The sequence below is a fragment of the Astatotilapia calliptera genome, chromosome 8 (assembly GCF_964374335.1).
Source record: "Astatotilapia calliptera chromosome 8, fAstCal68.1, whole genome shotgun sequence".
NCBI lineage: Eukaryota > Metazoa > Chordata > Actinopteri > Cichliformes > Cichlidae > Astatotilapia > Astatotilapia calliptera.
The window spans coordinates 6,333,787-6,360,735 of record NC_137429.1 but is presented as its reverse complement, the minus strand read 5'-3'; the positions used below and the strand labels follow the sequence as shown (position 1 = coordinate 6,360,735).

At 37.5% G+C, this 26,949-nt stretch overlaps 2 protein-coding genes and 1 long non-coding RNA gene across 4 annotated transcripts in view; 1 reads left to right on the top strand and 2 right to left on the bottom strand.

Moving 5' to 3' along the window:
- The window catches only part of LOC113028107 (uncharacterized), a 460,838-nt gene that overhangs the window by 163,701 nt on the left and 270,188 nt on the right, over window positions 1-26,949 (bottom strand). The window lies entirely within an intron of this gene.
- On the bottom strand, window positions 641-14,204 carry gucy2g (guanylate cyclase 2g). Its single transcript, XM_080305374.1, has 20 exons — window positions 13,706-14,204; window positions 12,428-12,776; window positions 11,935-12,044; window positions 10,984-11,166; window positions 10,747-10,891; window positions 7,942-8,295; window positions 7,119-7,285; window positions 6,899-7,039; window positions 5,911-6,267; window positions 5,742-5,813; window positions 5,199-5,367; window positions 4,954-5,109; window positions 4,408-4,585; window positions 4,046-4,186; window positions 3,763-3,955; window positions 3,174-3,348; window positions 2,024-2,122; window positions 1,133-1,224; window positions 957-1,049; window positions 641-863 (listed from the first exon to the last, which is right to left on the bottom strand). The coding sequence occupies exons 1-20, from the start codon at window positions 14,078-14,080 to the stop codon at window positions 768-770; spliced, it is 3,645 nt and encodes a 1,214-aa protein (XP_080161500.1). The 5' UTR covers window positions 14,081-14,204; the 3' UTR covers window positions 641-767.
- acsl5 (acyl-CoA synthetase long chain family member 5) lies at window positions 14,777-24,420 on the top strand. 2 transcript variants are annotated; one of them, XM_026178148.2, is made up of 22 exons: window positions 14,777-14,888; window positions 15,608-15,666; window positions 16,245-16,410; window positions 16,510-16,621; window positions 17,815-17,879; window positions 17,987-18,088; window positions 18,178-18,277; window positions 18,554-18,732; window positions 18,880-18,912; window positions 19,004-19,055; window positions 19,888-19,961; window positions 20,106-20,183; window positions 20,253-20,387; window positions 20,509-20,643; window positions 21,602-21,697; window positions 21,964-22,036; window positions 22,153-22,241; window positions 22,627-22,743; window positions 23,462-23,605; window positions 23,684-23,785; window positions 23,878-23,949; window positions 24,258-24,420. In XM_026178148.2, the coding sequence occupies exons 3-22, from the start codon at window positions 16,255-16,257 to the stop codon at window positions 24,393-24,395; spliced, it is 2,052 nt and encodes a 683-aa protein (XP_026033933.1). In that variant the 5' UTR covers window positions 14,777-14,888; window positions 15,608-15,666; window positions 16,245-16,254; the 3' UTR covers window positions 24,396-24,420. The 2 variants fall into 2 exon arrangements, with proteins under 2 accessions (XP_026033933.1, XP_080161498.1); XM_080305372.1 differs by lacking the exon at window positions 14,777-14,888 and having other exon boundaries at window positions 15,548-15,666.

Here is a 26,949-nt window from a genome sequence, read left to right as displayed (position 1 = left end):
GAAAATAAAAACTCTGATATGGGATTTATTTATTCAGAGGAAAAATGAAAACAGATTTTAAATCTCGTTGTTTGCTTGTCATGTTTTTATGGAGTGTTTTATAATGGGAAGAGGTGTTTTTCTCAGTGATCAATCACAGCTCAATCACAGGTATTTGATTATTATTATAATAAGCATTATCAAACTTCTGATTTACATGATCTAACCAAACCCCACAGTGATTGAGTTTAGTTATTTGTGAAATAGTCATATGACAATAATAGAAAAATACTCAATTACTGATTTATTTATTCTCTCCAGGTCTCAGTGACCAAACTGTGCACAGCTGAATGACAGATGTTGATACAACAACCAGCTCTGCAGCTGTAAGAATAAATTAGAAATGCTTGATTAGCTTACAAAATATTTTCTTATGAGATAACTTTAGGCACGTCAGAGCTGACTACATGTGCCACAACAAACAGTTTGAATGGAACACTAAGCATTTTGAAATAATTTACAGCCTTGTGGATCCACTAAATACTTAAATCCCAAAGAATAAAGAATTAGAACTGCAATTAGTTGCAATCCAAACTGCAGTCTCTGTTCATGCATTGTGTTCTGCATTTTCACTTTGGCCTCCATCCACATTTTGTCTCTAGTCCTTCTTTTTATACATGGATGACTCAAACTCATCTTGCATGGAATTTTTTAAAAGCTGTTAAAAACTGATATCTTAAAATAAATTTCTGCAGTATTCCCTGCTAATTAATATGCGTCTTTTCTCTTTAGATGTGTACTGGAGGCATTGTGGGTTCAGTTATAGGAGGTACAGTCAGGGTTTTTGGGGCTCTTTTGTCTTCACCTCTGGTCACTCCTGGTTTCTTCAATGGGAGAAAATACAGTAAAACAATAAAAAATACAAGTCATTATACAATACAACATATATACATATAAATAAATATTTGTGAGTATACCTCTGTTTTTACTGGTGAAGAACCACGGTCAGTGAAGACAGGATTAAATCCAGCTCTGTTCAGCAGCCAGTACGTCTTTTGAGTCCCTTTACCCTGTCACAAAGAGAAAGACATTCTGGTCAACCTAACATCTTTGTTATTTCATTTCGAGGGAAAAAATATTACAGACTGTTCACCTTCATTTGAATTTCTCCTCTTTCTTCCAGTTCAAATGATCCAGCCTGGAAAAGAATGTCTGCCGTGGACTGAGATACATGAATCTTCAAGGCTGTATGTGACATACACATATACTTCTAAAGAGAGATTTTAAGCAAGACAAACTCCTAGGTTTGCATGTGAGTTCAACAGCTCTACATGTTTAATCATGCAAACATGTTAATATAGACCATCACATCAAGTTAATTTTTAAGGCATAATACGACTACTGTAGACTGTTAGCCTGAAGATTAGCACAAAATACAGAAGGAGAATGCCATAAATATTTGTAGGTATAAACCAACCAAGAACTGGACTAAATGAAATGGATATTATGAAATTATGAAAAATTAAGGGATTGTCAACATAATTAGAATTCATCCTCAAGGCACCATTAGCATCTAGAGAAAATTTCATTTCATTCTCATACACTGTACCCAACATAAACTCGTATGAGTGATGGATATATCTAACAAACCAAGGACACTGCATGCTAGCCACTGGTCTCTCTGTTGCCAATGGGGTCAGCTCTGGCTGGTCATGTGAAAGAATGCAGTCTTGTGGAACTTGGACACTGACTTTACTTTCAGGCCTTCAGACCCAGAGAGTGCATCTATCATTTATAAACAATGCCACAATGATTCATTCAAAAGTAGCCAAACTGACTGAAATCTAAAATTGTCAAACTTATAGTGAAGCAAGAAATCAATAGTCATGAATGTTTTGATTTATCTGAAAAATGCACTGTCATTTCTGCCCTATTAAAAAATGAAAGTGACAATAGTCACTTCAAATCATACCACAACTACATAAATCTTATTTTTTTAGGGTTATTCAGAGTTTAAATTTTGAAATTTCAACTGCTTACTCACGTAAGCTGTTGCTTTCCATGCGAGAAGCTGTGTTCACCGTGTCACCAAATAGGCAGTATCGAGGCATGGTGGTCCCTACCACTCCAGCAACTACTGGACCTACAACATTTTTAAAAGTCAGAATGGATTTTGTTTAAATTGCTCAAATGTTCAATGCACAAACTATTTTTCCCACTACAAAGTCGTTCATACTTCTTGTCACTTGTACTTAGGTCTCAGTAATAGAGCTCTAGGAGCTTGTCAGTGACCATATGCTAGCCAAGTGGTGACAAAGGAAAAATGTGTATTCCATGACCATGTTTGCTGGAAATTGCAGGGTAGTGACTAGTGTGAAATTGGTCCAAAAAGTATATAGTCCTGGACCAAAAGCCCCCGTCCAATGGCTTTGGTCACGATTTCCATGGTTGCCAATAGTTTGTAACTTAAATATTTGCAAATAACTGAGAAGTGCAACACAAGCCAAAAAGAGAAGTTTTGCCTTCAGCGTAAAAGTTGTGTCTTATTGGTGAAACCAACACATTTTAAAAGATGCAACTTTTACACTGAAGGCAAATAATGTCAATTTCCAGTTTTGTCAAGGTTACTATGGGTAACCTTGACAATCTGCTAGTGACCAAAATAATCAGAAGGATTTTTCTTTGTGCAGCATTCTCTTTGTGACTAATTTTACCCAGCAACAGCCACCAACCTCCAGCAATCACTCACTAACCAGTTGGGGTACTTTTCAAGACCTTCAAATTCTGTAATGTGTAACAGCAGTCTGGCGAGGAAGGAGCGGCTAGCCGGTCCAGCGGGCATGTGGTGTGGAGGTTAGCCGGATAACACGGAACCAGTCGGTTAAATCCAATAACAGACCTTTATTCGCCGTCAGCAACATTACACTTTATAAGCCAGGTCTCCTCGGCTGTACTCGTCCGAACCTACATGCGCGGGGATTGGTACCACCAGCGCCAGCTTGTCACAACAGTAAGTAAGGTGCTTTCTTGGAGCATGGAACATGAGCAGCATGAAATGGCTGCCGCTAACAACTCACACACCCACTAGGAGACCCCCACAGCTACTACAATAGTTGGGCAACCCCCCCCTAGTGGTGCTATAACCCAAAAGGTTTGTTACAAATGCCATGGTCTCCATTGCTACTGTATCTTACCAGAGTGTATCCCAGTGCGAATTGCAAGGCTCTCATTTGGCATGTGACGGATTCTGAACACCTTTATGCCTCTCAAGAAATGTAGCGCCATTGTGGATATCTCCAAAGCATGCAAGTTTCCATTGCTGATAGGCAGACCACTTGCCACCATGTATGCATCACCAATTGTTTCCACCTTGTAATGTAGAGATGTAAATTACATTTTTAAAATAAAATAAAGCTGGAAGAAAATAAAACATAGCACAAACAAAAAAAAAGATCCCTGAAATTTCAAGGAAATTAAAATTTTCATTAAACAATTGTAAATTGTTTTTTTTTTAATTTCGTGTAATAGCAAATAAATTTTCTAAAGTTTTAACTGTTAAGATTTTGCTTTTAATCAGATATGATTTCTCTGCATTGCTGGTTAAATTTCTTTAATTGTTTTTTTCTTAATAAGATAATGTAACTGGATGCTGAGTTAGTAAATATGGAAGGAAATGGTAAAGCTATTCTCATGTCTTGGTAAGAAAGTCAATATTTATCAAAATATCTATCGTATGATAGATATTTTGCTTTTTATGATCACAGTATGTTCACTGTCACTTACTTTGTAGACATCGTACATCTTGATGATGTCATCAAAGAGACTGTAGAGGTCGTTGAGGAATGTTACCACTTCCATCGCAGAGCTGACTGAGCACATGGAAGTGAAGCCGACAATGTCAGAAAAGAAGATGGTGACCAAGTCATAGCTTTGTGGCTCCACTGACTTCCCTGACATCAGCTGTTCAGCAATATATCTAAAATCATTGCAAAAAACAACAACAACACAAGATAAGGTTGACTGAGTATAGCAATACAAAATATATAGTTCCTTTGTTATCAAGTACCTTGGCAACATGCTGGCGAGGAGCTTGTCTGCACGAGTTTTCTCCACTGTAAGCTGATTGGTCCTCTCCTCCACCACGTCCTCCAGGTGATTTGCATACTTTTCCAACTTGTCCACCATATTATCTAGAATGTTTGCATGGCTACAAGATAGAAATTCATCATTAACTCTTTTGCAATGAGGATTTAGTTAGGTTAAATCTTACTTAGATTTGAGTAAGACTGAAGACAGTTGGAAGTTTTAGCTTGTGAACTTTAACATTTATGGGCATTATGGTAAATTTGTGTCTCACTTAAATAAAAATGTGAAATATGACTTTACACAAAAACTTTATAAAATAAAAATTTAGGGGTATGATATTACCTGTCTGGACTAATGTCTTTCAGCCGCCTCCGTATAGAACCAAATGGCGGTCGGTGGTCAGGGTTTTCACTCCAGCAGGCTTTTAGCAGTGCATTGATGTTCTCTTCAACCAGCTGTTCAGACAGCACTGGTCGGAGGGGTTCCCCTTGAAAAGGTGTACTCAACTGCATAATAATCTCTGTAAGAACATCTAGCATTAGAATTTAATGGGCTATATCTTTCCACTTTGGTTCAGACTAAAATATAATACCGGAAAAATTGCCATAAAATTTTGTACTTCAATCCAATGCTACATTATTTCACATATACTCAGTAATCCACAAAGAAACTTAAGAACTTGGTTGAAACCATCACATTTTAAAGTTATTACAAAACTGGGATAGACTGATAATTACAGCGCAAAAGAAAATGGAAGTAGAAATGCTTCTAATGGTGCCAAATTGCCAGAAGGTAAATAAAGCTGGAGATTGTAGCTAACTAACAGTAACTGATTTTGGGCGTTGACAAAAAATTTGTAGGTTAAGACAGTTAAGAAATCATGCCAACCTTTAGGGTCCAGATTGATGTCCTGATACGGACCAGCTTTGGAGTTGTACATTAGTTCCCACATTATGATGGCAAAGCTGTAGACATCACCTTTGGGTGTTCCATTGATCGGGGAACCGACCTGTCTGAGAAGCTCAGGGGCAATCCAGTACATCTCTACAACATGTTCTCGTGTGTTACTTCTCCATCATGTGAATTTATTTAGGATAACAGTGATTATTACAACAAATTCTGATTTCACTGACCTTCGTAATTGGGGTTTTCCAGTGAGTTCATCTTGCCTTTGTTTCCATATTTAAACTCCCACAATCCAAAGCCAGAGAGTTTGATTTGTAGTCGGCTATCCACCAAACATGTGCTAGGTTTCAGGTTCCCGTGAAATTTTAGGCTACTTTTGTGAATAAACTCCATTCCCTGGACAACAATTTAATTATTTTAAGATTTAAATAGTAAAACATTTCAGAGTACAAAATACATATTCAGAATTTTAACATATAAAAGTAAAAAAAAAAAAAAAAAGGTATACGTACAGTTTGATGTCTATTTTAAAAATGTGAAAATACATTTCCAATTGATTTTTTAATTGGAATTAATTAGATTAATTAAAAAATTCATTCATTCTTTCTTTTCAATCTGTTTCTTTTTGTAGATATGTTTTAATTATTTTATTTATTTATTTTTACAATTTTTTAGTCACTTTATGACTTAAGTTCCTGCTATGGACCTGAGTACATTTTTTTAAATTGTTATTAGAATAAGAAATTTACTCATTAAATAAATAGACTTACATTGACAATGTCATATGCAAAAGACAGCTTGAACATCCCATCTAAGTCAACGTCTGAAGCCTTAAGAATATCCTGCAGAAATATGCCAACATGGTTCACTTTTAAGTTAAAGGTTTATTTATGGTTAATGCAATCCATTTTGAAAAAAGAACCTTCAGACTTCACTGACCTTCAAACTACCTTTCTTGCAGTACTGGAAGACCAAGCAAATGTTTGGTGGTTCGATGCATGCGCCAAAAATTTGCACCAAGTTCTCATGTTTCATCTCTTTCATCTGTCTTGAAGAGTTTAAGAAGGTTAGGTACAACATAAATAAAAAGTGAAGTAAAACATAATAATACGTTGTATTAGATACAGTCCACCTGGATTTTTGGCTGTTAGAGTTTTCAGAGTAAATAAAAAGTAAATTATGTTTTATCTTGAAAAAAATGAGGAACTTTACCATATTGAACTCTGCAGTGATCGAAGGCTTCTGGAAATTACAGCTAACAGGGTTCTCAGTGTACTTGATAGCCACTTGATTTCCCTATGTGAAAAATTAAAATAACAAAATATACATCTCTTAAAGTCATAGTAAAGAAGAGTATGTAAAGTACTATGTAAAGAAAAAAACACCTCTTTATATTACATAAGCATTAAAAGCTTTCTTTATAATTCTTAGATAAACAATAATTCATATTTGTATATGTGTTGATACATTTTCTTTTGCATTTACATTAAATAATATTTGAAACTAGCCATTCAGACAATAAGCTTGTTTACTGAATTCATAAAAGCCCATATGATACTCAAACTTTGACTGGAGTCACTGCAATTCACATTAATTCAAGTCAATTTTGAATTGAATGTTGAATTTGAATTGAATTGAATGTAATTTGAATTACACATATATTCTGTGTTTGTCTAAAACCTGCCCTATGTTATTATTATGTTTAACATGTTCATGTAATGGATCAGGTATTCTGTCCTCAATATAGGTGAACTGAGACTGCCAGAAACAAAATAAAGAGCAGAAGCCAAAAAGACTGCTTTAGCTTCGGTTTTGTGGCTTTAAGTTTTGTGTTGGAAAAAAGAGATACCATCCTTCTCTACCTTTAACCTTAATATAGTCCCAAAAGTTACACAGGCTCACTGTAAACTCGAAATAAAACTAGTACCTGGTAGAGACCTATGGTGGTGTAGATATGTTCTTTGCCTGCTTTGTCCCTCAGGTCGTAGCTGTTGGTGGATAAACTGGCCTGAGAGCTACCACTCCAAGTATGAGTACCTGAATTGCTTAGAGACATACCCTGATTTCCCTGAAGGAAAAAAAAACACATGTGAAACCTTGTACACTTATCATTGTTCGACTTCACAACACCTGTCGAATGCTCATACTGTAGGTTCCCTGATGATGGTGATGTCATTGTAGTTGATCATCCACCAGTAGGAGTCATCCAGCCTCGTCTGGAGTCTTAACTTCTGCAGCACCAGCACCCCAATGCTCAGAACTGCCAGTACCCCAATAACAGGGAAGGTCGCAAGAAGAGCCAGCAGGGCAATGTCTGTGTCCAGAGAGAGCAGTAAGTTATTATGACAGTTAGACATCAAAGTTTCTTCAAAAAGAATACACAAAAAATAAAGGTTTAGTGTTTTGAAACAAAAAATGTAGGTAAGGCATGAAGTCAAGCTGAGCTGCAATCTAGCAGACTGGTTGATACTGTGGCAGACCTAAATAATTTGTGTTTTTAAGCTGTGCTTTTAAGCTGCTTCTCTCACCCCAACTCCTGCTCTCACCCCAACCGGTCGCCCCTCCCTGAGCCTGGTTCTGCCAGAGGTTTCTTCCTGTTAAAAGGGAGTTTTTCCTTCCCACTGTCGCCAAAGTGCTTGCTCATAGGGGGTCATATGATTGTTGGGTTTTTCTCTGTATCTATTATTGTACGATCTAATGTGCAATATAAAGCGCCTTGAGGCAACTGTTGTTGTGATTTGGCGCTATATAAGTAAAATTGAATTGAATTGAATCTCCACATCTGCTTCACATCTGCAAGCCACTTTGCAACCTAGTAAGTCCACTCTGTATTTTGTATCAGCTCTGCTCTGTGCTTGGACGTTGCTGCTGCTTTCTCTACCTGTGCCTTTCCTGACATGGGTGTGGAAGTCCCAATAGGCATACAAAAAACAAAAACTGAAATCTAATTCCATAAGGAATAGGTTTTACCATTAGTCACCCATTCACATATTTCATTGTTGAAGCCACATGCTGGCACATCGGGTGGAGGTCTTCCTTTCGGCCACACCACAGACGCAAACATTGAAGTTTGTCTGAAATAAAACATTTTCTGATAACTATCATGTCTTTGTTGTGTTTTTTGTGTTATCATTGAGATGTGACTGAAGATTGTTGTCATACAGATGTGATACAAAACAATTTGGTACCTGATATTTTTGGTGTGACTGTCAAAATGGAGGATTGGGACAAACTTGGTGATGTCACCTGTGTGCTGGAGGTCATAAATTGAGTAGTCTAGATTTCGCTCTCCCTCTCTATCAAAATGGACCAGTCCAGAGGCTCCTGCAATGACAATCTGTTAGTGAATCAAAGTGTCATAGAACATTATGTGTCACCCTTGAGTTTGATTGTTTTAGCAAAGTGTTTGTGGGTGTAACTACAACCGATTAAAAGTCAGTTCACCCAAAACATACAGTATCACCTACCCTCTGCCCATGGATCTGATTTCAGTATCAATCTGTGTTACATCCAGTTCAGTTCAGTTCAGTTCAGTTCATTTTTATTTCAAACATTTCAAACATGTGCCTTCACAATCATTACAAAATATCATTCCATTATTTGTTTGAAAAGGAGTAGGCTGAAGTATTTACTTATTTGTCCCTACCCCCTCAAGTTTTACCTCTCATTCATTTAATTTTTTTTTGTCTTAAATTAAACAAACAACATATGAAACATATAAACATATGAAGTAAAACAAAACATAACATACATAAATCAAAAACAAGAAATTAGCAAGCCCCACCACAGTATAGTTTCTTTCATATGAAAAATACAGAATGTGTATATTTGCAGATACACAAGTTATGGAAAAACAACAAACCAAAACAAAACAAAAAAACAAAAAAACAACCAAAAAAGAACCGCAACACCATTACCAGCAACATTACCGTCCTGGGTTAACCCCGTTTTCTTCATTCTTATACTTATTTAAAATTAGGTTTTTATATTTTACTTTAAACTGTTTTATGTTTTGACTGTCTTTTATTTCTTCTGTTAGACTGTTCCATAATTTAACTCCTGCAATTGAGATTGACATAGTTCTTAAAGTTGTTCTAGCACTTTGTATTTTTAAATTCCATTTCCCTCTTAAGTTATACCCACCTTCTCTTTCTATGAACAATTTACAGATTTCTTTGGGAAGCAATTTATTTCTGACTTTATACATTATTTGCGCTGTTTTAAGCTTCACCAAGTCTTGGAATTTAATAGCTTGCATTTTGACAAAGAGTGCATTTGTATGGTCCCTGTACCCTACATTATTTATTAATCTAATGGCCCTTTTCTGTATTATAGTTATTGTTTGTGTGTTACTTTTGTATGTGTTTCCCCAGACCTCTACACAGTAGCTCATATATGGCAGTAGTAAAGCACAGTATAAAATGTGCAGTGCTTTCTGATCCAACATATGCTTTGCTTTTCCCAGGACGGCAATGCCCCGTGCCAATTTCCCCCGAACATAAGTAATGTGTGGCTTCCAACAGAGCTTGTGGTCAATGATCACCCCAAGAAATTTTATTTCATTTACTCTTTCTAAATATACATTGTCAACACATATTTCTACTTCGATGTTTTTCTTTTGGTTTCCAAACAACATAAATTTGGTTTTATCGAGATTCAATGATAATTTATTTATATCAAACCACTTCTTTAATATCGTTAATTCCTGTGTGATCATTTCCAAAACCTGTGGCAATTCCCCACCTGCACACAGTATATTTGTGTCATCTGCAAATATTACAAACTTTAAAATCTCCGATACTCTGCAGATATCATTTAAGTACATAATAAACATTTTTGGACCCAGTACTGAACCTTGAGGTACTCCACAAGCTATATCCATCAAATTAGATTTATATTCATTTATTTGTACATATTGTTGCCTATTCCCTACATAGCTTTTTAACCATTCCAAAACCACTCCCCTAAACCCGTACTTTTCCAGTTTTTTTAATAGAATTTCATGATTAACAGTATCAAACGCCTTCTTTAGATCTAAGAAAACTCCACAGATGAAACTACTTTTAACTACAGCAGGTTTAAAAATACCAGCAGCTAGATTGTCTAACTTTTGTAAAGATGAGGAATTCCCCAATTTCTAGATGTAAAATTTGAACTTGGATGCCAAACTCTATAACACGAGGTATCTGATAAAAATACAATTAAGGTAAATTTAATTCATTTTTTAAAAGGTTTTTTCAAAGTCAAAATAAACTTTATTGTGATTATTATTTTGTGATTATGCTTTGTAGACATGTTGATTTACTGTAACAGGCCCAGAAATATCCTCTTTATTATTGCTGCCATTCCTCTTCCTTGTCAAAGTTTTGGTGCCTTGACTATACTGATGAATGGTTTGGACAGGCTTGGCACCTGGGACAGTTTATTAGATTTCCCATTCATGGGCTGAATTGGTTCAGTTTACATGTTTACCTAATGCAGCTGTGCCGTGACCGCGTTACAGAGAGTGAATGTGGCGTGTTGAGGTAGTTGGCATGGTTAAAAAAATAATAATAACATAAAAGTTACTCATGCTTTAAGAGCTGATGGTCAGCTGACCTCAGCAGACCATAAGCATTATCCAAATTTATATCAACAAAACAAACTGTTAGCACTAAACTGATTATTTCCTTCACTAAAGAATATAGAAGCCTTTCAAGAAGCAAGTAAAAAAAACAATATTTGCACTTTACACTGAGGCAAAATCAAAATACAGGTATTGAATTGTGTAGCTACCATAAAATTGAAAGTTGTTTCTTTTTTTCAGGATCTGTAATAACTCCCGACCATCATGAGGGTCTTTGCCACCTTTCAGGACTTCCTTCAGTGCCATGGCGTACAAAAGCACAGCGTCATGCAGATAGGCAGAGTATGGGCTAACCTGAAATACATTAAATCAGTAAAATAAATATGTGAAAGTTCAGTATTTTCCATGATTCAAATTCATGCTTTCTGTTCCCTGTGCCTACTTGCCTGTTTTTCAGATGTTAGGTTGCTCCGAAATGGATGTCCGCTCAGTCTTTCAAAAACTTGTTCAAAGAAATCATAATACTCGTAGCCTTCGTAGGATTTCTGAGCAATAATGAACGCCATGTCAAAAGCTCTTACGGCAACCTCGTCTATCGTGCTGTTCAGGGCATTTTTCCACAAGTTATCCTGCTCAGGAAAAAAGAAAGTTTAACATGAATAATACACGAGTCAGTAGATGCAACAGCACTTTGAGTACTCCAGGAGAGTAGAAAAGCGCTATATAAAAATCAGTCCATTTACTATTTACCACAAACAGCTTTGATCAATTTTGATGGCTCATAAAGATTTAACTCAGTCTGGAAGACGGATGCTATGATGCTATTTTATTTAAAAACAAACAGTCATATTCCTAATCATACATGAAATCATGTATAAGCTCACTAACCCTGAACCACTCTGCAGATATAACACAGCAGTAACAAAGTTTTCTTTTATAGCACAGCTCATGCAACACTACATGCTTTACATGCAGATTATTGACACAAAGGAGCAAATATTCAAATCCATGAATTAAGTTATATCCAGCATGTAGGCACTAAAACTGTATTTGAGCCTTTAATTTTAGATAATGTGTGCCTTAAAGTTTTATTTAGTTTCCTGATGAGCACGGTTCTAAAAGACAACATATCCAACTCAAGAGTCAATCGAAAAGTAAAATATTGGACTTTCTGGGTCTAATTTAAAAAAAAAAAATCAGGAGGCTGTACGTTATTAATGTTGTTGAATTTTGTTTGATAAGAATAGCCTCAGGATATAACGAATTTAATTGAAGCTCACCTCTCCTGTGTCTTTTCAGGCTTTGTTGTCTTGGTGTCCCCGTTTGTTGGTGATTTACACAGCTGAATATTTGTCTTACTGTGTTGTGAAAGTTTTACTCACCACAGTGCCACTGACCTCAAAATGTTGTACCAGTAAGAAAATGTAGTCGCCATTCATCAGACCCTGACTCTCAGCCTCCAACAACAGAGCCATAGTATCCTCTTTGTTCGATAGCACCACAATAACTGAAGAAGGGTGGATGAAGAAATTAGAATTCAATTAAATTTTATTTATACAACACATAAGAAGTTCATAAAAACAAGGTGCTTCTATTGTAAGGTAAAACCCCTTCAATAATAGAGGTAGAATCACAGAGGTCCTCAAGGCGACAGTGGGGAGGAAGAGCTCCCTTTTAAGCGTTTAAGCGAAAGAGACCTTGAGCAAAAACCAATCTCAGATTATGGGATGAAGAGAACAAGACAACAGAAAAGAACAGCCAAACAAAAAGCAGACAGAGGACAAACTATTGCAGAGACTAAAAAAAGGGAAAAATTAAAACAGGAACAAATGGCAGACAAAAAAGTGGTTTCATAGTTTGCTACAAAGTGCTCATAGACATTTCTCTTACCTCTAGCAACCTTGGAAATGTACCTAACATTCTGTTGAACTAACTGGGGATCGCTGGTGTCAAATTTAACCACTGCAGTGAGCTTGAATTTGGCTCGCAGAGGATCCTCAATCGTTTTCCACAAAGCATCAACCTTGTCCCAAGTATTCGAGTCCAATCCCCCGCCGATCAAAGCTACATGACTCCACCCAAAGAACTCCAAGGTCTTCACCAGGACCTCGGCGCTTCTTTTAAGAGGGGGCATTACAGTGATGTAGGAATCGTAGTTGTCACTGTCGTCCATTTTGGTTGATTGTCCCACAAAGCCAAACATTGGGATGTTCCATTTTGACGCAATGAGACCAGTCACCTGGAAAGCAGTTTTAGTAAGTAAAATTTAAAGGGTAAGATTATTTTTTTTACAAACACTCTTTTAAAAGACAAAAAGGCTTATCAGAAAATGGGAAAGCAAGTTTTGAATTAATATTAACTTCAAAAGGAAAACATCAAAGCCTTACAACAACAGACTGTTTTTATTTAACTAAAATGTCTTTTTTTAGAAACACCGAGAGATTTATAACATAAACTCATCCTTGATGACGGGAACAACAACTTAATAACCTGTAAAATCAACCACCTTCTTTGGGTGTATGGATGCACAATTAATTTCTAAAAATGGTCAAATTTCATGACCCATCCTTATACTAAACTGATGAATTGCCTGATTTGTTTTAGTAAATATAATATAAGCAATATTTCTCCAGTTTTCCATGTTCAGTCAATATCTTGTCAGTAATGTAAATTTGTCCTGATTAGTTTACTATTGTGTGATATGGCAGGTTATTGTTGTATTAAGAAGGCTTTAAAACTGACTATAATTAGACCTTCGACTTCAATCAATTCAACAAATTGTTTTGATGGTTTGATCCAAACTTCGAGCTGCAAAATAAATCTAAAACTCAGAATCTTATCCTCTCCTCTATTGTCATTTTCAGTCTTTGCAGAGACTTCCCATAGCCGATTCTGGACCACTTGAGGAGCCAATTTGGCCCATTAGCCATATGTTTGATGCTCCTGCAATAAATGAGTCTAGCATACAATAACAAAAAGTTTGAGTAAATACAAGTAAAGTCATTTAAAATCCATCAAATGCTCTTTATTTACAGACTTTTATAAACTTTTAGGATGATTTACAATACATCAAAAAGAACCATACTTTCTGCTTATGCAGGAAGTATGCAACTTATGCAGGATATGTATTTCACATAAACAAAAACATTAATTTCACATGAATTATACCTCAGCTTCTTCAGGACATGCTGGACCGAAGAGCGCAGACACATTTTCTTTCCACACCTGGTGAATAAATGCTCCTAGGGACTCTTTGGGACTACACTCAGTGTCCTTGAACACAAAATCCAGATTAATGTTTCCCAGTAAGGCGGGGTTAGCGTTCACCTTCTCCACAGCTATCTGTATGGCTGAGCCCAGCCGCAGGGCGCTGAAAGGGAAGGTTATGTTCCAGGGAGCCTGGAAGGCAATGAGCAGCTTGTGAGGCTGAGATCCATTGGTGCCATTGCTGATGCTAGCAGCAGCAGTTAACAGAAGTGTGAAGTGAAGCACCAGCATGGGACTCGTGCCACGGCAATATACCCCCCTCAGCATCACTCTCATCCTGTTAGTGGCTTCGTGTTACAGAGCTTAAATACGCAACTTCACTGGTGATGCTGGACATTTGGTTAGGGAGGGGAAAATGTAGGAGGAGGGAGGTGGTATAGAGAGGGAAAGTTTATTATTGTTTTTGTGGTTTGATCCTCTATTCAAAATAACTTTTAGTTGATACACAAATCAAATAGTAGAATTTGTGCTCTTTACTTTACTTTTCTTCTGTGTAGCTCATATTTTTATCCAGAAAACATTCAGCAATCCAAATAAGAATTAATAATTATCCAAAGATTAACTTTTGATTTTATTGATTAACAAAATAAGATCTTGATTAGGATTCAACTACAATAGACCAATAAATCCAACTTGTGTCACATTTATGTGCACATGTAGTCACTGCTTGCAATCATAAATCCAGTGTCAAAGTTCAACCCGATCTGTTTTACCTTTAACAGTGTCATGCGTCCACTTCAAACAAACACATAGAAGAGAGGAAAGAGGGAGAGGAAAAGAGGACAGGTTTATTTAAAGAATGTGGGCTAAATTCATAAAGATTTTTTAGGGGAGAAATGAAAAGTGAAAACTGTTGTAACTCTCCCGGGTGTGTTGTCTGCTTATGCAGGGCTGCAAGAGCCAGATAAGGCAGGTCGAGCCTTGCTCTGTGCAGAGGAGTTCTCACACCTGTGTGCAGTTTAAGGTGCTAATGACTGCAGGTGGGCAGGCTGTACATTAGTGGTGTTGCTTGCTTCAGCTGTTTTTTCTCCAGGGGATGAGTCGGCTCAGCCTGGTCCCCAACTACTGCCGCTAATCCCACCAGGTAACTTTTAATGAACCTATTCCCTTCATCTCACTGCCTGACAAAATTAACTCATTCGCACAAGAAAACCTGTTAGAAGATCAGCACTGTGTTCCTTGCTTTAAGTGAATTGACAAAGCTAGGTGTGGTGATTGTTTGTCAGACATGTGTTCTGTACACACAGATAAAAGTTTCACAAGTGAGAAAACGCACAGATAATTCAGTGAATTCATTGGTATCCTTCAGTATTGCTGTTTGATGTTTCATTTCACCATTACTGACTGTAACCTGATGATAAGATGAGCAAATGTGAGGTGGCGTTTCCTTTTATCTAATCTCTTTCCAGTGATTTCAACACAATGCAATACACCTTGCACTGTCTGACAATATCCATGGTTAACTTATGGGATTTAAACACATGAAAGAATCAAAATTGAGCTTGATAAACGGGAGATAAGAATAGTGCCCTTTTCACCAAGTGCAACCTCTTGGATTTCCCAGTGTACACACAAGTTTTATTGATTTGGACAGAAATCAAAGAAATTTTGTGGTTGTAAGAGCTGATGGTTGAAAGGTAGTTTAATAAATTGCACAATGTACACTTTAATACAAGACAGGTTTTGATCTCTGTGATCATGTTCTTTTTTTTATCAGCGGAGGTGATGGTGGTCAAGGTTCAAAGGTTTTGAAGTCTCATGCTCATTCATTTTTATGGGTTCTTATTCTGTGTTGCCCTTCAGAGCAGAGGAAGAAGATCTGCTGTGAGCACATGCCACGCACCTCTAAGGACCAGCAGCAGGTAGGAGAACCTGTCGCTATTTCTAATTGTGTTGGTTAATTTCTAAACTATCATTAATTTTAGGACCTGTTCTTAAAAATCTCATTATAAATGTGTCAATAGATTTGTTGCACAAAAGGTAAAATATTTTTAAATGCACCTGCTTGACTGTTCAGTTGTCTTAATTAACATCTTTACCTAAGTGCAGTTCAGCAGTTTGTCACAACGGTCAAGAAACCTTCCTATGCTTAAAGTAAAATGGCCATTAAAGCATGGATTTATGTTCTTCTCATTTCAGGTGTTTATAAATATTCTGCAGCACTTACTGTCTTTACACTGTACGGGCTGTAATTCTCTCTTGACCTTTTTATGGGTTGGGCTCTAACTTGAGTGACTAGAATAACTTGCACAATTCATGTTGACTTTGAACTTGATTTATGGGCACAATATCGAGAGCAGTGTGAAGGAGCCCAGATGCATCACAATGATGTATAGTTTAGCTTAGCTTTTAAAGAAACTTGACTTACATTTGATCAAATAGTAAAGACCTGGAGGTCTAAATCTTTATAAATCCACAACATTGTTCTGTATCCCTGCAGACTCTCCACCATGGACTTCATCTTCCACTTCCTGTTCTCCCCACTCCCAACCCCTATAATTGTCTCCTTGTTCGCTTTGGCCGCTGCCACCCTATTTTACCTGAACACTCGACCAAGTCCCATCCGGTCCCCCACTGACCTCAGCTGCCAAACTATGGGTATCAAGGTAAAAGTCAGAAAACTGTCAGATCTTGTCAAATATGACTGTTAAATTGGTGCATAATCTGCTACAGAATGTCACAGTGTCTCTGTTTGAAATCCTTAGGATGGTGCAAGAAAGTCTGCTTTGTTGGAGGATAACAACAACCTGATATCATATTACTGCAAAGATGCAAAGACACTCTATGAGGTTTTTCAGAGGGGTCTGAAGGTTTCAGGTAATATCACTGAATTTGTTATATGCATCTTTTACAAAACAAATCCCAATGTTGCCTAGCTTTCTTTTGAGGTTTAATGAGCATGTTTTCAGTCTGCCTTGATAAAGCTGGGTGGTAGAAATGGCAAAGGTTACAATGTTATCAGTTCATGTTATCCACGGTTCTGGTTATCTTATTTTGGATATGGATTAAAACCTGATAACATACAAAATGATTTAATTAACCGAAGACCTAAGAAAGTTCTCCAGTCTTAAAGTTGGCATCTACCTGTCCCTTATACTTGGTGGTTAGTTTATTCTGAATTTAACTCCTCCGTACAATTTCTTCAGATAGGAACAGTAATTCCACTTGGGTGTGACCCTTTTGTGGGTGTGGTCTTAGTCCAAATCCAAAAAGAACTCAAAGTTCTTTAAAAAAATAAAAAAGATCAAACCTCGATCTGACTTAACTTCCATATGTATGCTGCAGGTTTAAGCTAAACACTCTTCTGGTAGTAATGAATATGCAGAGTATGTGTGATGTAGTGATGTGTGTGGATGGTGAAAATGTGCCATTTATAAGGAATAAATGTAACAAACAGTTGTATAGGCTTTGCTGTTCATACTTCAACTGTATAAATCCAAACATGTTAATTTCAAACACCGATACCCTTTATAAACATTAATAGGCATAACTGTTTAAAATGTGTACAACTATAAATAAATAAATAAAATAAAAGTCAAAAATTGGTACCTAAAAACAAAAAGGTATGTAAAAGGTGCATGTAAATTTAAGCGTTCATGTGAAGTTCACTGGAATAAAAGGGGTCGGCAGCCCTATGCTTTTGGCCACGCCCTCTTCTCAACGCTGACAGGCGTCTTAATTGCGCAAGAGTGACGTAGAGCGAGGCCTTGCTAAAGAAGAAATCACAATAAACCAAATTACTAGTCGGGCTCATAAGTGGGATAACTCTTGTGCTGAACACGGCATAAAATATGTAGCATAAAGCATTTATGCTCTGTTTAACAAGACAGTTTTTCCAGGCAGGAAAATGCTTCTAAAGGGAAAACTCAGAAACTAGATGCTGCTTCTCCCAGCTGAGAAATGGAAAAACTTGAGTATATGCATAAACTAGTTAACTCTCATATTGATTGCATTCCTTTAAGCACCTTGACAGTGTTGTGAAGCTCACGTTAAATCTCTTGTTGTTCCAGGTAATGGACCATGTTTAGGCTACAGAAAACCAGGAAGACCATACCAGTGGCTGAAGTACCGACAGGTAAAAGGATCAGCATCTGGGGGAAAACATTAACACCAGCTGTGAATTTCAGTTCATACTCACCCCCCCCCCCCCCCCCCCCCCCCCCCCCTCTCTCTCTCCAAAAGGTGACTGACAGAGCAGAGCACCTGGGATCTGGGCTTATTCATAGGGGTTTGAAGCCAAACTCTAACACCTTTGTTGGTATCTTTGCCCAGAACAGACCTGAGGTCAGTGAAGTTTAGATTTATTTATTTATTGTCTTTTCAATGTGATCAACATGCTGCAAATGTCTTACTGTTTCATTGGTCACTTGCAGTGGGTTATTGGTGAACTGGCATGTTACACCTATTCAATGGTAGTTGTTCCCCTGTACGACACGCTGGGTCCGGAGGCTCTTGTGTTTATTATCGACCGAGGTAATTGAGTTTCTCTTTGAATCCAATTCTGCTAATTAGAGCTGGGTGGAAGTCCGGTATCTCCCTGATCCCTACAGGGATCTGTGACTTTCCATTAATCTTTTCTTTTCCAATGTGCTCCTTCAAACATATTTTGCTTTTGATTTTCTGATTTAGCTCTGGAAAATTTATAAGTGGCATTAGATTGAGGCATTTGTCTCAAATTGTACTGGTTTCAATTTGAACAATAGCCTTCTAATTTAATAAGAGTCCAGCTGATGTTTTGCTCTGTTTCAGCTGAGCTTTCCACAGTGCTTTGTGACAATCAAAAGAAAGCAGAAACACTCCTGCAGAATCGGGAGAAAGGCCAGACTCCAGTCCTCAAAACCATCATCATTATGGACTCTTTCAACTCCGAGTTGGTCGAGCGAGGAGCAAAGTGTGGTGTGAACATTGCATCCTTGGAGGAAATGGAGGTAATGCACGCTGAGCACAAATAGTGGTTACAGATGAGTCATTGCTTTTGTTTTCTCCTCGCTTGGGAACTAACATTTAAGATCTGTACTAAAACTGCTAGAAGACATTCAGCATTATTGAAAACATGCTTTGTTTTTATTCTCCAGGCACTGGGGAAAAGTAATCCTCAAAAGCCAATCGTAAGTTTCTGATACAGCCATGTAATGAAATTCATTTGAGTCTTAAAAACACTGCACACTGTTCTGATGAACTGATTTCATGTTCCAACAGCCACCAAAGCCAGAGGACCTCAGCATTGTTTGTTTCACCAGCGGCACAACAGGTAATGGTTTTACTTAAGAATATCAAAGTCATTTCCTGCAGGAATTAAATCATTTAGGAAACTTGAACTTGATGAAAGTTAAATCCAAATTTAATATAACAAGACAAAGTGGCAATGATGAAGGTGATAATTAACCACAATATGGAAAGGATGGCAAACTTGGTCTCAGTGAGGGTGGGAACCCTTTGGAAGGATTGCTATAAAATTATTTTGCACTAATTTTGGTGACTCACTGGACTTCCCCGTGAGTACAAACACGAAGTTAACACTTGTGGTTTGAAGCAAAATATGTTGACAGCTTTGATGGAACCTTTTAACCCCTTTTTATGAATATTATGTCTTTACCAGGAAGAAATGAGGTGTTTATTATCCTGACTGATCAACAATTTGCAACAAATGTTTTTTAAATGTACATATCTCCTTAGCCTGCAGCCAACCTGTATATTTGACACATAATTATTTGGAATAGAATTCAACTTTATTGTCATTGCACATGCACAGGTACATGGCAACGAAATGCAGTTTGCTGGGGGGGGGTTGTTGTTTTTTTTTTTTTTTTTTTTTTTTTTTTTTTTTTCTCCCCTTCGGGGGGACCTGCACCTAATGAATTGCCCATTAAAATGAATCAAATCCTTAGAAATGTTTTGTCAAACTGTCTTTAGGAAATGTGTCTTGGTATCATGATGGAAGCATGTAAGGAAAACATGTTCGTCCTGGCCTATTATTCAAAGCAGTTGTGAAGGAAACGGTGTGAAAACATTTTGGGAGAAGTGGATAGCACTACGTTTGATGTTTAGGCTTTTAAGGGTAAATCATTGTACTCATTTGTCAGGAAATCCCAAGGGAGCAATGCTGACCCATGAGAACGTGGTCGCCGATGCTGCAGGTGTACTCAAAACCATTGAGGTACATGAAAAGTGGAGTGGTTTTTTGTTTTTTGTGTTTTTTTTTTTTTTTTTTTTTTTTTCCCCCATTCTAAATGTTGGGGTGAAAAAAAAACTTGTGTAATGAGCGAAAATTTGTGCTAACAGAGCTTCTGTGTAAATGCAGGTATCGATGATTCCAAACACCCAGGATGTCACAATTTCATTCCTGCCATTGGCACACATGTTTGAGAGAGTCGTGCAGGTAAGGTCCATACTTGATCATCCTTCAAAGTTCTCTTTAGGTGTGCTAACTTTATTTTGTATTTTGCAGACGGTGATGTTTGGTGCTGGAGCTAAGGTGGGATTCTTCCAGGGTGACATCAGACTGCTGCCAGATGACATGAAGACACTGCAGCCCACCCTCTTTCCAGTTGTGCCTCGACTTCTCAACCGTATCTATGACAAGGTGGGTGTATGTGTGTGTAAGCTAAACAGCTCACATTCCTTTTAAATATACTACAAAGAATTAACACAACACAACTCCAGTTTCATTGATATCAAGTGCACAAATTTTCTTTGACTCTTAGGTTCAGAGCGGAGCCACTACACCTTTCAAGAAATGGTTATTGAACTTTGCAGTGGAGAGGAAATATGCAGAGGTGAAGGATGGCATCATCAGGAAGAACAGCGTATGGGACAAGCTCATCTTCAACAAAGTCCAGGTACTGCTTCTGTTTGAATAGCTGTAGTTCTCAAGGGACACACACCTAATAAAAACACAAGCAGCAGAGTAAATTGTGTGCACTCATGGCCACTTAATTAAGTACAGCTGAACAGCTGCACTTAATTTAAGTCAAACATCTGGTGAGCCAGTCACATGGCAGCAGCCATGCATTTGTTCAGAGTTCAAACTGATGATCTTTAAAGGGAAGGAAGGTGTTTTTAAAAATTCTATGAACGTGGCATAATTCTTAGTGTCAGACAAGACTGCTTAGTATTTCAGAAACTGCAGAAATGCTGGGGGCTTTTTTTTTCCCCCCCTCCCCACACACTGCCATCTTTGGGATGTAAATGACCCCAAAGCGCTTTACAGTACATTCAGACACACACACACACTGGTGATGGCAAGCTACCTTGTAGCCACAGCTGCCCTGCCCACAGATTAGTGGCTGACCTGCTCTGCTACCTGAGCTACAGCCACCCCATTGTACACATTTTCCAGCAGAATAACACACAATGTCATAAAGCACAAATCATCTCAAACTGAACATGACTGTGGATTCACTGATGTCAAATATCCTCCAGTCATTAGATCCCAATCCATACACCTTTGGGATGTGGAAGAGGATATCATGGATGTGCGACTGAATCTGCAGCAAGCCTGTGACAGTTATGCCAATATTGACCATAATCTTGACTAGACTGTATGGCAAAAAGAATTAAGCAGAAGGGGATCCAACCCAGCACTAGCAAGGTCAAGTCACTGACTGCATGTTGAATTGTCAGTGGGTAATTGACTGTGCAAAAAGGGTACACGGTTCATGAGGAAATGGAGACGTTTTGGGACTTTGCATTCACGGGGAGGACCCCCTGATCTTCTAGTTAATGTAACCTTCCCCTTAAATATTCAAAAGCTGCAATGCATTCACTAAAAGTATATGTGCTCAACCTTTCTTTTAGGAGTCTCTAGGGGGGCGTGTGAGGGTCATGGTGACTGGCGCAGCACCCATATCTCCCTCTGTTCTCAAATTTCTCAGAGCTGCTCTGGGTTGCCAGGTAATAAACACTTTAATCCTGTGTGTGTGTGTAGTTTGTATTCAGATTTCTATGACTCAGGTAGTCTCTTGATATTGAAATGTACTATAAGATGGTGGTAGACTTTCAAGGGCTTTGGTACATGTTGTTTTCCTGTAAACATGCACATCTTGTTAAAATAACAACATTAAAAGTGAATTGGGTCCAAGAACAGGAGGTTCCACAATGGTATCTTACAGATTTAAGATTGTGATTACAATGTTCACTTGTTTTATTGGTCCCCTTAGATCTTTGAGGGGTATGGTCAGACCGAGTGCACAGCCAGCTGCACGATCACCATGCCATGTGATGCCACTGCAGGTACATGGCACAGAAGCATGCTGAGTTTATCATCACTTCCCACTTCTCACTGACATTTTGTGTTTAATGTTATTTTCATCTTAAACATTTGGTTTTGTTTTTTGTTGCTCCTATAGGTCATGTTGGGGTGCCGTTGCCTTGCAATTTTGTGAAGTTGGTGGATGTTGAAGATATGAACTACTTTGCTTCAAATGGTGAAGGAGAGGTAGGCTTTTTGCAATTCAGACAGTGAGGCTTTGGGATATTTAAACCTGCAGCAAGAGCAGTTTAATCTGAAGTACTGAGGTAAGTTCAGTAATTTATCCAAGCATGTTCTTAAAGAGTAAATAAGAGTAAGTTTTTAAACATCATCACTTGTCTCAAAAGTAAATAGACTAAGTTGTAGCCTATAGTTAACCGTATAGTTCTGCATCTGTTTTCGCCATGAATTAAAACAGGTGGGTGGGCAATAGTTTACTTCTAGTTTGACTGGTTGTTTGTTTTTTTTTAAAGGGAAAAGTGGATAAATGCATGGATGGGTTAAATAAAAAAAAAAAGAATGTTCTACTCATCCTGTAATTTCATTACTTTTTTCTTCTTCTTCTTCCCAGGTCTGTATCAAGGGCAACAATGTGTTCAAGGGGTACTTAAAAGATCCAGAGAGGACTGCAGAGGCCTTGGATGAAGAGGGTTGGCTCCATACTGGAGACGTTGGGAAATGGCTTCCGGTAAATAGTCCAGCCATTTTTAAGTCTGACTAAAAGTACGACCACATGCTTTCCTTCCATGTACCCATCATATAGAACACAAAGTAAAGTTTAGTAGAAAATGAGGTGGAATCAGAGTTTAAGAGCTCAAAGGCTCTTATAAGTGAGCTACTAAATTTGTTTTTTTCTTTTCACTGCTTGCCCTGGAAGACATGATAGTTACACTGCCTGACAAGAATGTAGGGGCTTTCTTGAGGTTCTGCCATTTAAAAGGATCAGACTGACCTTGAGGTGCTTGTTCTCTTGCATGTTAAGTTTAGTGAAGACATCAGCAACTCATTTATCTGTCAACTAAATGTAAATCTTCAGCAAGAGATGACTGGCTCTTGAAAGTACTGGGGATTCAAGGGGAAAGTTGGATCTGTTTTAATATGGGGAGGGGGAAATTGTTTTTTGGTAAAATTAAATATAACAACATACAAGCTCCATCACTTTAGAAGTACTGGTGAACAGAATGGGGTTTTTGCTTTTCCTGCAGGCTGTAGCTTTTGGAGTGTTATTGGTTTTCAAGGAACTCTTACCAAGAAACCAACATGACTTCCATTTAAAAATGTTTACTTGAAGCTCAGGAACAATGCTTTCCCAGATGTGGACCATTATTTTAATGAGATGTAGGGACACACAACTGTTCAAATCACGCTCCCATTCTCTGATCTGGCCTGGTTTTTGTTTGTGGCAGAATGGAGTTCTCAAGATTATTGACCGGAAGAAGAACATCTTCAAGCTGGCTCAAGGAGAGTACATCGCACCAGAGAAGATTGAGAATGTGTATGTACGCAGTGCACCAGTGGCACAAGTGTTTGTGCATGGAGACAGTCTACAGGTAAATCTTTGGGCACCTTTGCTATGTATACACAGTGGATAAAATTCACCTAGACTACACTGTCTTCTTTGTCTCTAGTCTTGCCTGGTTGCCGTTGTGGTCCCTGATCCTGAAGTCCTGCCAGGTTTTGCTAAAAATCTTGGCTTTCATGGTTCCATTGAAGAACTCTGCAAGATCCCTGTAATGTTTTTCTCTTGCAAGTTTTGTAACACAATCGTATAAACTTGAAATGACTTGCTGAAAAAAAAAAAATTATTTGTCTTTGTCTGCAGGAAGTTAAGAGGGCAATTATTTCAGACCTGACCAAACTAGGAAAAGAAGCAGGACTCAAGTCCTTTGAGCAGGTGATGACTCATCCTTTATTGCAAAAATGAAACTGCTGTGTAATGTCTTGGGAAGTTGGCTGTTATCCACATTATCAACACCTTTTTGGAGGTTTTCTGCACTTCTCAGTAACCTGGCTTTTATCACCCTCTAATGGTTAAAATGTGCAAAATCAGCTAATTCTTGTCATGTGCCCCAAAATGTCAATTTTCTTAATAATTATTAGCCTGTTAATCTTTAGTTTACAATATATGCCATAACTTGAGAAATGTAACATTAATTTGCTTTCTATCATGGCTAACATTTTCCATTTTACTAACTCATGCAGGTTAAAGATGTGCACCTCCATCCTGAGCAATTCACCATTGAGAACGGCCTGTTAACCCCCACCCTTAAAGCAAAGCGGGCTGAGCTCAAAAACCTCTTCCAGTTTCAGATTGACCAACTTTATGCTAAAATCCAGTAACCTGAATAAACAACTTAAGACAAAAGACAAGCAGTTATTTTCCATCATCTGTCAAACTTTATAGACTGGTGACTTAAACATTGGTTTTAATGCTTTGGTTTTTTCCCCTGGTTTTTTTTTTGTTTTTTTTTTTTAAATGACATTGAAGAGCACTGAAATGATGCGGTTTTGTTGGCACCAATTCACTTACGTTATAGCTCAAGTGAATTATCGAGTTCCAGTTAAAGGTTGAAAGGTCACCTAAGTTGAGGAAATGGGTTTGGTGAACTTGGTACAATCTAATAAGAATAAACTGGGGGGAGGGATGCATTATGGAAAGTGAACTGAAAACAAAAGCAAAACAAGCAGTGTATACATTTTGATGCTGCTGCCTGACTCTGAGGCCTGTTTGTATGTGGTCCCCAGGACTTCATATCAAGTTTGATTACAGATGAACATTTCTGCTGTGGCTCAACACCGCCCTCATGTGTTGCTTTCAAACATAGCAGGAACAAACAAGTTTTGTGCTAAAACAGCTCTATTAAAGGGCAATCAAGTGAATAATTTCCAGTCTATACATCACAGCTTTCAAGTGTTCAGCACTAAGACACACTGATTTCAGCATTTAAAGGTAAGGTAGGCAGAACACTGACACTTTAAGTTCACAGCTAACTTGGATCTAATTTCTTGTAGGAGTTGAAGCTGTGCTTTTGCATTTCAATTAATTTTTATTGAACCCCTTTGTGGATTTATGCCAAGATAAAATCTGAATTTGTGTATATTTTGACTGACTTGTAAACATGCTTGTCAGAAAAGCTTAGCACAGAAAGGGGAGAACAGGAAGTAAGAAGGCTCTTGGAACCCTTTATTTGTTTTAAGATGTTCAGTATTTAAAAACCAGTATATTTTCCTGCTCCAGTAATACTTTCCACACTCTCCTACCCAAACTATCATCCTCTCCACTCTTTTAACTCTCTCCTTTGTGTACAATTCTCTTCCTCATTGACTCCCTCCTACCTTCTCTTCTCTCATTTTCCCCCTCCTCTTCTACGCCCTTCTATTCTGTACCTCTTTCATACTTAGTTTTTAAAAAAAAAAAAAAAAAAAAAAAAAATTTCACCTCCATCTCCCTCTTGTCTTCCTTCATTTTTTTTTTTTTTTTTTTTTTTTTTCACTTCAGACTGTTTCTTTACTCTTGAGGACAAAGGGCGAGGATGTACCCCTCTCTACCTACCACCAAAGAGGTGTTTTCAAGTTGTAGGTGGGTTTCAACCTGAAAGCAGAAATATTACATTTCTAATGTGATCAAATGTTAAACACTGACCTAATTGTGACCCAAGATGCCTTTATTGGTCTGCTCCATATAAAAAGGTTATGTTGTGAGGAAGTATTTACCTGCAGGAATATGGAAATTACACAGAAGGAATGAGAGGCTTGAAAAATGAATTTTGTTAAACATCAGTCGAGAGGTTTGAGGCAACGGGCACCAATGTTTAAATAAAGAATTATTGAATTTACTTTGCATATTTTTTTCTTTTTGTTCAAAGTCAATTTAATCATTTGCTTTTATTTTATTCTGAAATGCAATAATAGACTAATCCTTTCTCAGGCGAATATAAAAGAATGAAAACAAAGCGCAGCGTGTGTCTGCAGGTATTTATCGTACGTCTCAATCAGTGATTGACACATTGTTTTCAAAACAGCCTTTGCAGTGCTAATGTAGGTGTGCAGGTCCAAAAAAGCTTGAATAGTTTTCTTTGTTGTTCTTTAAGCAAACTGTTACACTATGCAGAACCATCAGGATGAAACTGTATTAATGTAGCTTCCACACGTTATGTAAAAACTTCTGTTTTTATTCTAATGACTTGACTTGGCAGCAGTTACATGTTTGCATTCACACTACTATTAATCCTTCTGTGTCTAAATCTTTGATCCATGCATTAGCTTATGATGTGAACTTTTTGATGAGCAGGGTCTCAACACATTATGAAATTCTCACATAAAACTGGTATGTCAGGAGTGCTGATGTGCTTTTACAAACCTTGGTGGTAGAAATGCCAGCAAATCTATTCTGACTGAAAGTTTCAGTTCCTGAAAAAACATGATCGCATTAATTTGGATCATACTGATCTCTTATCTTTTCAAGCCCGGAGTTTATTTGCACTAATTCCTCTTCCTGGTGCAAGAAACTTCCCCATAAGGAGTTATGTTGAGACAAAGAGTCTGGTTCTTTTAAGGTTTTTATAATATATTTTATATTTTTATGCAGTCATATGTTTAATTGTTTCAGCAGTTTGCTTGTTTGTCCTTTTAAAACCATTAATTTGAAAAATTCTATTATAGCAACACAAATTTTGAAATGGTCACTAATTTAGAAGATGGCCCATCATATTCACCTATTTTTTTTCCCCTATCCATGAAAGAACTTGATCACTGGCTCCATATTTCTATTTTTCAATAAGAAAGGGAGATTGACTTTAGTTATTTGTAATTTAGCTCCTTATTTTGTGTGTGGCTGTGTGATTTCCTTCATAGATCTTTAGAAAATATTTGGCTGATTGAAAAATAATGAACA